General features: G+C 38.0%; 1 protein-coding gene across 1 annotated transcript; it reads left to right on the forward strand.

The window, feature by feature from the left end:
- The first annotated feature begins 266 nt into the window (after positions 1–266).
- LOC102825776 (transmembrane protein 88B-like) lies at positions 267–797 on the forward strand. The gene has a single exon (XM_006831068.1). The coding sequence runs from the start codon at positions 267–269 to the stop codon at positions 795–797; it is 531 nt and encodes a 176-aa protein (XP_006831131.1).
- The last annotated feature ends 10,521 nt before the right edge of the window (positions 798–11,318 follow it).

Below are 11,318 nucleotides of genomic sequence, written 5' to 3' on the forward strand. Positions count from 1 at the left end.
CTTGTAAGACCATCTTCACCCTATAACTGATTGAAATGCTTGAAAGGGGTTCTAGAACTTGTCCAGGGAAATAGGCCTCTTGCAAAGCCTTTGCAGAGTATAGGACCTTAGGTGGAATCCTAAATCCCATCCAGAACCTTATGTGGGACATTCCCATTAGTAAGGACAAGCAAACCAGCCTGGAATAGCTAGAGCAACAGAAGCTACGTCTTCAAAGAAAGATCATCAGGAAAAAAAACAAAACAAAAACGTCAGCATGGACTGTGATGAGCCAGCAGGAGAGGGAGACAGAGGAGGATGAGGGAGGGTGTGGCTCTGACATGACACCCATGCTTCCCCAGAGGTTCTCCGACCACCAGACATCCCCAGGGTGGGCAGGCCTGGCCACAAGGGGACTGGGGACCCTATTGCTGCCCAGTCGGACAGCGATTGTGTTCCTGCTGGTGTTGCTACCTGCAGCTGCCGTTGTCTACCTGGGTTTCCTGTGCCACTCCAGGGTCCACTCGGCTCCCCGCCCCCCATGCCGTGCTCCGCTCATTCTCCGACTGCGCTTCCCGACACTTTCGGCTTTCTCTCACTGCCGCAGCTGCTTGAGCCTGTCTGGCCTGACGCCTCCTTCCGCTGCCTGCCACCCCCATCCTGGACCCATGGACCCCACCGCCACCCGGAGTCCAGCAACGGGGAACTGGTGGGCCATGGCCTGGACAAGGAAGGGCAGTTTCGTTACTGAGTGGGACCCAGAGGACTCTCAAGCCCTTAAAATCTCAGAGTTCCTTGAACTGCTTCTCATACCCTAAAAGTGATCGCAGACTGGTGGACCCCAGATCCGCCCCCCGTGGGGAAATCACAACATGCGCACTGACTCTTAATAGCCAAGAGATGGCGTTGGACTCTCCAGTTCTGGAAAATTCTCAACTATTCTCCCTTCAATTTTGCCACTCATTCATCTGATTTTTCTTTTGTTAAGTGCAGTGGAGCCAGATTCACATTGGCCCTACATAGAGTTCCAAAGAGTGGCTGCTGAGTTTGAACGTTAGACTTTGTGGTCCAGCGCATTATCCTCACAACCCCACCAGGTTTTTTCTTGGTAGGGTGGTGGTTATGATTCAGGCTGCTAACCTCAAGGTCAGCAGTTCGAAACTACCAACCGTTCCGCAGGAGAAAGATGAGGCTTTCTGCTCCCATAAAGACCTACAGCCTCAGAGACCATATGCAGGGTCACCACCACCACCACCTGTAAATCCATGTTCCACAGTCCTCTTAACTCCCATGTCAGTTAATCTCTATTTTGTATCTTTCTGCTCTCTCTGCTGCATTCTAGATAATATCTTTTTTTTAATGAATATTTACTAATAAAAGATTGTTGTTGTTGTTGTTAAGTGCCATCGAGTCGGTTCCGACCCATAGCGACCCTGTACAGGGTTTCCGAGGGTGTAAATCTTTACGGGAGTAGAAAGCCTCATCTTTCTCCTGCTGAGCAGCTGGTAGTTTCCAACCACTGACCTTAAGATTCGCAGCCCGATTCGTAACCACTACACTACCAGAGCTCCTTAAAAAAAAAAAATGTCAGCATGGCTGGCTACTACAAGAGTAAGCAAGCTGTTCACTGGGAAGCTATCAAAGCAAGCAATCAAGTTCCTCAGGACAAACACCCCTCTAAGACTGAAACTCAAAGGGAATACATAAACAGGCATGTAAGCTTGCTGACGACCACATTGGTCTACTGGTGAGTGGAAGAAAGAGAAAGGCAGCAATGAAGAAATGGGCTGAGTCCATTGATTCCCGTTGACCTGGAGATGAGAGAAAGAAGAGGAAGGGCTGGTTGGTCCAAAGTGTGGTGAGACCTAGAGACACTTGCGTCCATAGACAAGGATATAGCCACAGAAATCTAGAGCTGAGAGTGAAGCATCCAGCTGATATGAAGTGAGGGGAGAACACCCAAACTTGCAGACAGTACCCAGATGAGCTAGCCTTGATGGCTTGATACTCAGAACTCGACTGAAGGAAGATTACAAAAAATTTTTTAAAAAAAATTTTTTGATAAAGGAAACAAGGGTAAATTGCTACAATTTGATGAACCTGACCTATACTCAATGGAGGTAGTTACTCTAAATACCAATAGAGAGAGAAGGAGTCTTCACATCAAGTATCAATGCTATCCCCTCTGTACATAGGGTAGATAGGCAACTTAGACATTGGCTACCTAAAATGAGGGAGCGATAAAGGCACACAGTGACTGGCTTACAAGGTTTCAAGAGGGAGTTTAGTTTAAGAGTATGGGGTGGAGAAAGAGTCCACACTGAATAATTTTCATCTTGTCTAGATGGATCCGGTGAAAAGAGATGGGGATAAGATTCGTATGATTCAATAGGGAATAATTGTTATCATGACTAATTGCGACTGTCACAATTGTAAAGGTAGAAGTTTTGTAACAAAAACAGGCGAGCAGTTAATCTTACAGTCCAAAAAATGGGGAACCTAAGACCATCAAGGGAGAAGAGTACAAGCAGAATGTGGGACCTTATCCAGAGAAGTAGCGGTGCCAGAGACAGAAGCAGAGATGGGGTCATGGAAAGGGGAAGTGGCTGAGAACTCTAGATTCATGGGAAGAGAGGGACTAAGAGCTGGTAACCAGGAGGCAGACTTGCAGAATATGCCCTTTAGAGGTGTAAATTATTATATATGCCTGAGTGTTTTTGTTTTTTCAGAAAGCTAAAATGAATAGAGAGCAATACTGTTAACTAATGGTGAATGGAGGGGATTACAACTATTGTAATGAATGAAGGTGTATGATTTGTTAAATGTAAAACTGATGATCTGCCCTGTAAAGTTTCATTCAATCAACAATAAAATCCTTAAAAAAAAAAAGAAGAAAGGAAGAAAACAGATTCCTTTAACATCCTCTTTACAAAAGACATAATTTACACACCACGACATAACTTACACACAAAGATTAAAAATCAAAGGATGGGAAAAAATGACAACCAAAAATGAGCAAGAGTGATATTAATTTCTGATAAAAATATATTTTAAGGCAAAAACTAGAATAAGAAATAAAGAAGGACATTATCTTTGATTAAAAGGACAATTGAACAAGAGTACATAACTATAATAAATATCTATGTTTCTAATAAAAGAACTTCACATACATAAATCAAACTGCAAAAGTATTGAAGAAATAAGAAGTGCTGCAATAACAGTAAGAAATTTTAATACACCATTTTCAATGAAGGACAGAACAACTGGAAAGAAACTTAACAAAGACACAGAATAACTGAATCCACTAATGTAATCTCAGAGATTTATACAGAGCACTCAATCCAACAACAGCACAATATGTATGCTTTTTCAGTGCCAATGGAACATTCTCAAGAATGGTGGTGATGGTGTGCTGTGAAGTCAGATCCAATTCACAGTGATCCTGCATAGGGTTTCTGAGGCTGCAAATCTTTACGGTACAGAAAGCGTCATCTTTCTCCCAAAGAACAGCTGGTAGTTTTGAACTGCTGACTTGAGGTTAGCATTTTGACTTGTAACCACCATGCTACCAGAATTCCTTCTCCAGAATAGACTATATATTAAGACAAAAACCAAGCCTCAATAAATTAAAAACATTGAAATACTACAAAAGTATCTATTTAGGTCACAAGAAATCAGCAATAGGAAATTAGGAAAAAATCAAATATGTGGAAATTGAATAACACCCTGGTTAAAACTACTGGGAAGTAGAACAAATAAAATAAAATTAGAATAAAAACAGAACATAACAAACCTTTGGAATACAGAAAAAGGAATGCTTAGAGGGCAATTTAAATAAAAAAATGAACCTATCCAAAGAAAAGAAAGAACCAAATTGACACATTAATGCAACATCTCCAACAATTAGAAAAAGAGGAGCAAAGTAATCTTACAGTCACCAGAACAAAAGAAATAATAGATACTAAAGCAGAAATAAATGCATTATAAAACAGAAAAACACTACAAAGAATCAAGAGAAGAGGTTGATTCCTTGAAAGGATTAATAAGAATGACAAAGGAGAAGATGCAAAACACACACATAAAAAACAACATGGGTGATGTCACAACAGAACTAACAGAAATAAAAAGGACAATAACAGAATACTAGGGAGAATACTAGTGTATACCAACAAATCTAGAAACTCTAGAAGAAATAGATGAATTTTTGGAAAAACACAACCTACCAAAACTAACACAGGATGAAGTACAAAACTTGAACAAGCCTATAACAAAAGAAATTGATGAGGTCATTAAAAATAAAACACACACAAAAGTCCATGACCAGTTGGCTTTACAAGTGAATTATATGAAAGATTCAGAGAAAAGTTGACACCAATTCCACTCAAATTATTCCTGAATATAGAAGAAAACTCCCAAATACATTTTTGAAGTGATCATAACACTCATTCTAAAACCAAAGGAGTCACTATAAAATTTTTAGACAAACATCCATCATGAAAATAGAAGTAAAAATTCTCAACAAAATCCTAGCCAATAAAATTCAGCGACATGTCACAATAATAATTTACCATGCATGACCAAGTGGTTTGAAAAGATGGTTTAATATTAGATAAACAATCAATGTAATCTATCATATAAATAAAACAAAGAACTACATGATCAGATTGATGCTGAAAAGGTATTTAACAAAATCCACATCCATTCCTGATAAAAACACTCAACAAAATAGGAATAGAGGGGAAATTCTCAACATAATTAAGGGCATATATACAAATCCAATAGCCAACATAACTCTCAATGGAGAGATACTGAAAGTGTTCCCTTATAAACAGGAACCAAAGGATGCTCTTCATCACAACTTCTATTCAATATTGTGTTGGAAGTCTTAGTTAGAATTATAAGGCAAGAAATAAAAATTAAAGGCATCCAAAATGACAAAGAAGAAGTAAAACTCTGTTTTAAGATGATATGATCCAATACATAGAAAATGCCAAAGACTCAGCAAGAAAATTTTTGGAACTCATTCAAAAATTCAACAAAGTCACAGGTTACAAAAGCAATGTACAACTTGCAGATAATACCCACTTGACCTGGCTTCGATGGCTGGATGATCAGAGCTCAACTAGAAAAAGAAAAAAAGAGGGGAAAAAAGAGTAATCTGATATAATTTGAATGAACTTGACCTACACCTATTGATGCAGTAGCTCAAAAGAGGGAACAAATCTTTACAGCGAGGATCATTCCCAACCCTCAATACACAGAGTAGACAGGGATAGGCAACTTGGACATTGGCTGCCCAAAATGGGGGTGGGGGGAGGGACTAAAAAGTCAAGAAGTGACTGGCTTACAAGCTTTTAAGAAGGAGCCTAGATCCAGAGGGCACGGAAGGAGGTAGAATCTCCACTAAGTGGTATCCAATCTGTCTGGGCAGGACTGCCAAAAGGAGATGGGGATAGCAAAAAGCAAAAATTTTTTAAAGCAATGTACATAAATCAGTTACAATGTACATAAATCAGTCTATACAAATAAAGACAGCTCTGAAAAGGAAATCAGGAAAATAATATCATTTAATAAATCTACCAAGAAAAATAAAAAACCTATTCAAAGAAAACTATAAAAGACTACTACAAGAAACCAAAAGAGATTTACAAATATGGAAGAATATACCATACTCATGGATAGGAATACTTAATACTGTGACAGTGTTAATACTAACCAAAACAATTTATAGCTATAATGCAATTCCAATCAATAGTCCAATGTCTTTCTTTAAAAAGATGGAAAAACTGATCATTAAATTTAAGTGAAAAGGAAAGAGAACTTGCATAAGCAAAGCACTACTTAAGAAGAAGAACAAAATTGGAGGCCTCTCTCTTCCTGATCTTAAAATCTACTACACAGTGGTGAAAACAGCCTGGTTCTGGTATAGCAAAAGACACATATATCAATGGAACATAATTGAGAACCCAGAAGTAAATGCATGCACATACAATCAGTTGATCTTCAATAAAAGGTCAAAACACATTAAATAAGGAAGAGATAGTCTCTTCAAAAAAAATGGGGCTGGCAAACTGGAAACCCATTTGCAAAAGACTGAAACATATCTCACACCATATAGGAAAACAAACTCAACATGGATCAAAAATCTAAACGTAAAACCTAGAACTATAAAGATCATCAATTAAAAAATAGGAATAAACGTGAGCTCTAATACATGACGTAGATACACTGCCAAACATAACTAAAAACACACAAACAGTAGGAGACAAAATAAATGACTGGGACCTCCTGAAAGTTAGAAATTTATGTGCATCAAAAGATTTTACCAATTCCCACTGAATAGTTTCCATCTTGTCTAGACAGTTGTGGTTAAAGGAGATGTGGATAAGATTCTGATGATTCAGTTGTGAGTAACTGTTATCATAACTAATTGCTATTGTCACAACTATTAAGGTAGAAGTTTTGTAATGAAAAGGGGGGAGCAGTTAATCTTACAGTCCAGGATCAGAGGACCCTAGGACCATGAAGGAAGACAAGCACAAGCAGAATGTAGGACCCTATTCAGAGAAGAAATGACACCAGAGATGGAGGCAGAGATGAGGACATGGAGAGATAGAGCAGCTGAGGACTCTAGACTCATGGAAAGAGAAAGGCTGTGTGCTGATGGCTAGGAGGCAGGCTTGGAGAATGTGCCCTTTTGTTGTTTAAATGATTATGTATTCTTGAGTGTTTTTGTGTATAACCCCAAAACAAAAAATAGAACAACAGCAACAACAAAACAAAACAAAAAATAGAGGGAGTAGAAGCAAATACTGTTGAATGTGATGCACAGAGGGGATTGTAATCAAGCAAACGAAACATGCACACTCATGTTCATTGCAAGACTATTGACAATAGCAAAATGATGGAGACAGTCTAAATGTTCACCAATGGAAGAATGGATAAACAAACTTTGGAATATACACAATGGAATACTTTCATGTAAACTATCATTCATTCATAATAAAAACTTTTTTAAAAATAAATAAATAAGGTATATAGATCAAGAAAATATCTATTCATTTTTTTCTCTGCTTTGAATTCTACATCAGAGACAAACTATTTTAAATCTTTCTCCTAGGCTGATGTTTTAGAAATTTAAACTCATGTAAACTGGAATTTATAATGGAAACAGCATGGTACTGTAAGTTTAGCTTCATGTGTCAGGCTCCATTTGGATAAAATTAAAATAAGGGTATGGCAAAAAAAAAAAAAAAAAAATTACCAAGAGTAAAAAGAGAGGCCACAAACTAGGAAAAAATTTTGCAATGGCATGTCAGATGAAGAACTAATCTAAAATTTATAGAAAACTATAAGACCTCTACAAGAATATTATCAATTAAATAATGTACAGAATACATGAACATACACTTCACCAAAGAAGACATTCAGGCAACTAACAAACATATGAAGGAATGTTTGTATAATTAGCTATGAGAGATATGCAAATCAAAACAACAATGAGCTATCATTTTACATCAGTTTTAATAACAATGTTCAAATAAAATTTTTAAAGGAAAGGTAAAACCCAATGCTGGTGAGGGTATAGAGTGATGTGGCCCTTCCTACATTGATAGTGGAACTGTAAAATGGTGTAACTACTGCAGGAAACGGTGTGGCTCTTCCTCAGAAAGTTTACAATAAAAATAATATATGACCCAGCAAATCCTCTTCCTGGCATATATCCAATAGAAATAAGAGCCAGAACCCAAGTAGATATATGCACACTCATGTTCATTGCAACACTATTCACAATAGCAAAATGATGGAGACAGTCTAAATGCCCATCAATGGAAGAATGGATAAACAAACTTTGGTACATATACAGTGGAATACTATGCAATACTGAAGAATAGCAGTGAATCTGCAAAACACCTCATAACATGGATGAACCCAGAGGACATTATGAGTGAAATAGTCAACCACTAGAGATAAATATTGTATGAGATCACTATTGGAAAAACTCAAGAAAATATTTTTATGCTACAAGAAATATTCTTTGATGGTTGCAAGGGGTGGGAGGGAAGAGATATTAATTCACTACCTAAAAGATAAGCACATGTTAGCTTTGATGATGAGGAGGGCAATAGACAAGAAGAGGGAGATTAGCAGAAGAACAATGATGACAGGTGAAGACACGAGGAGGTGTACAATAGCTTAAAGGGACAGCAATAAGTAGTGATATATATATCTACAACCCTGGAACAATAGTATTCAGCAAGTAGATAACTGGACTGATGCACAGGCTGAACAGGCAGAGGAGGGAGAGTGGAAGTATACAAATACATAAAGGTTTAAAAGAGGATATTTGTATGTCGCTGTTTACCTTTCCTGCAAACACAGTTATAAATGTGGTAGAGCATACAGTGGGCATAATGTTGAAAACTTCTTAGATATTATCAAACTCTTAAGGCAATGAGTTGCTGGACCTGGGGGGCTCAGATCTATAGTCTTAGGGGAGACACAGTCGATTGGCTTAACATATTCCAAAAAAAAACAATGTTCTACAGCCCACTTTGATGACTGGTGTCTGGGATCTTAAAATCTCATGAGCAATTATCTAGGGTGAAGCTATTGATCTCTCCATGTGCAGAAGAAAGAAGAGTGATGAAAATTGAAGATGCTTGGAATCAACGAGTCCAATGGAACAATGGAGCAGGTGAGTATCAATAACCACATTTCTGCAACCTAAAGAACTAGGTGGTGCCTGGCACCACTATCAACATTAGCATTCCCAGATAGAGTGGGAGAAACTGTGGGACAAAACTCAAAATTATATAAAAGATCAGACTTATCGGTCAAAAAGAGGAATCCAAGACTATGGCCCTCAACTACCCTTCAGGTCTGGAATGAAACTCACCCTGTTGTTTGTTGTTGTTGAGTGCTGTTTAATTGGTTCTGACTCATAGAAAGCCTGTATAGGGTTTCCAAGGAGTGCTGGTGAGCTCGAACCACTGACCTTGCAGTTCAAACGGACCTTGTAGTCTTGTGCATGAACCCACAGCTCCACACCAGGACTCTGAAACTCACCCTAGTTGCCCAATTTTCTGCCAAGCAGAAGATAGGTATATAGGGAGTGCAACAAGACAAGTAAGATATGTTCATCAGTCATTCAAGATCCAAAAGGCAACATTTACCTAAGAAAAATGTTCAGAAGAGATGGGAAGTTGGATCAAATGGGTAGAGGAGCTATAGGGAGGAAGTGGGATAACTGTTATTGCCTAGAAAGAACTGCAGTCATTGAGATGAAACCACGTGTATGATTTGTTCAATGTAAAACTGATGATTTTGTCCGCAAACCTTCACTTAATTCACAATAAAAAGTTAAAAACACTAAATTGAGGTTTCTTTATTAGTCATTAAAAAATAAGAAACTTGAAACAGTGGAACAGAAAGAATTAACTTGCTCACTCCCTGGATTAGTATTTTCAGAGTCTAAGCCCAATTCCAAATCATCAAACTTCTAGTTTAGTGCATTTTCTGTAATATCTCCAGGAATAAAATAAAGCTTTCTCCCAAGAAAGGCATGTTGTTTTCATCAATGGTCCTCAATCATGCTGTGCCTCAAGTAGATTTATTTAAAACAGAGAGTTTTGGTCCCTACCCTCATAAAGTTTTTCTGATCTAGTAGGTCAGAGACAGTGTATATATATATGTATATTACTTCTGATATAGTAGGTTTATTCATCTTCAAAGTGTCCCAAAAGAATCTTAGGCTTTCTTCAGATTTTTTTTCATTCTTTTTTTCTGATTGTTCTTCTAAATTACTAGTATTGAAAGATTCATCTTCCAGTTCATTAATTCAGGCTTTCATTGACTCAGATATACTCCTTTGCCTTTTCTATGTATTATCCATTCTAAAATCTTAGTATTAATCTTCTGGATTTCTATTTGCATGTTTTGTATTGTCTCTAATCCTTATCTGTTTTCTTCAATTGTTCCTGTAGAGCTTTTCTGAATTCTTCTTGTTTTCCTCAACCTTTCTGTCAATCATTTAAAGGTATCTAAATATAATTCTTTTGAAGTCTTTTTCAGGTAGTTCCAATGTCTTTTTTCCTCAAAAACGTTTTCTAGCTCTGCCTCTTGATCACTTATTTGAGCCACTCTGTGTTGTTTCTCCATGTGAACAGAAGTTATCTGCTGCTTTTGAGACATTGTGGTGTTGCTGTATTTGTATTAATTTGATGATTATATGTTGGTATATTCTTAAGCACTCACCAACTGTTTCCCTGTGGTATGCTCAAGAAATGAGTTTGTGTTCTCTGTTCACAGTTCATACAGTTCAGTTAAGGATGGGTTCCACTGATGTTGGCTGTTGTCATTGATCCAGTGTATCATGCTGGTATTGGCTCTTGCCCAATAGGCAGGGCTGTAGATTGTAAGGCTGTGGTTGGACTGTGAAGACTCTGTTGCTGTCTTCTGTAGGGTGAGACGAGAGAAGAAAACACACACATGAGTGAGAAAGAAAACAAGCAAACAACAGTGGAAAAAGAAAATAGTAAAGGGAAAAAAGAAAGAAAGAAGAAAAAAACCTGCCACAGCTAGAAAAAGAATACAAATACCAAAGAGAAAAAAGAGGGGACACACTACAAAATAATGTTTAAAAAGACAAAAATAAAATTGAGAAAATAAGATGAAAGAGAAAAACCTAAATACAATTAGGGAAGGGATGAGTAAAGAGAAAGAGACAAGAAAGCAGTAAAAACAAACAAAGGAGGATTTTAAAAAGAGCAACAAGAAAGAAAGAAGCAACAGCAGTTGGGAAAGTTATGCTGAACAATAAAAAACAAAACTAAAGGGTAGATAGAAAGGATAGAAATCAAGAGAAAGAAAGGCAAAGGAGAAATAACAAACGAAAACAACGAAAGGAAGAACTAGCCAAGGTATGTGCCAGACCCAGAGAGGAGAAAATTCTGGGGTCTCCTGTCAGCCAAGGACCTCACGTTATGGGTGGGTAAGGGATGAGATAGTAACACTCAACCTTAGATGGAGCTCCTGTAAGACTAGGTGTTGTCTCTTCTAGGCACCCAATCCAAAAGTAGCTTTGTGTAGACCCCAAAGCTGCTGGGAGATCGGTGTATTTCTGTCCCAGAGGGAAGTCAAGGTTTAGAGGTCCCACTAGTTTAGGGCTTACTAGAACAGGCTCTGCAGGTATGGAACAGGCCACACTTAATTCCAGGTAACAGGTATAGTTGCTGCTGCTAGCTCCCCACACAATTTGATGCTTCCCTGGGATTATATATAGGTTGGGGCCAGCCACACCTCTGGTTGTTGCGGACCGTGTAAGACTGGTCAGAGGT

The sequence above is a fragment of the Chrysochloris asiatica genome, unplaced genomic scaffold (genome assembly GCF_000296735.1).
Source record: "Chrysochloris asiatica unplaced genomic scaffold, ChrAsi1.0 scaffold00002, whole genome shotgun sequence".
NCBI classification, from domain to species: Eukaryota; Metazoa; Chordata; class Mammalia; order Afrosoricida; family Chrysochloridae; genus Chrysochloris; species Chrysochloris asiatica.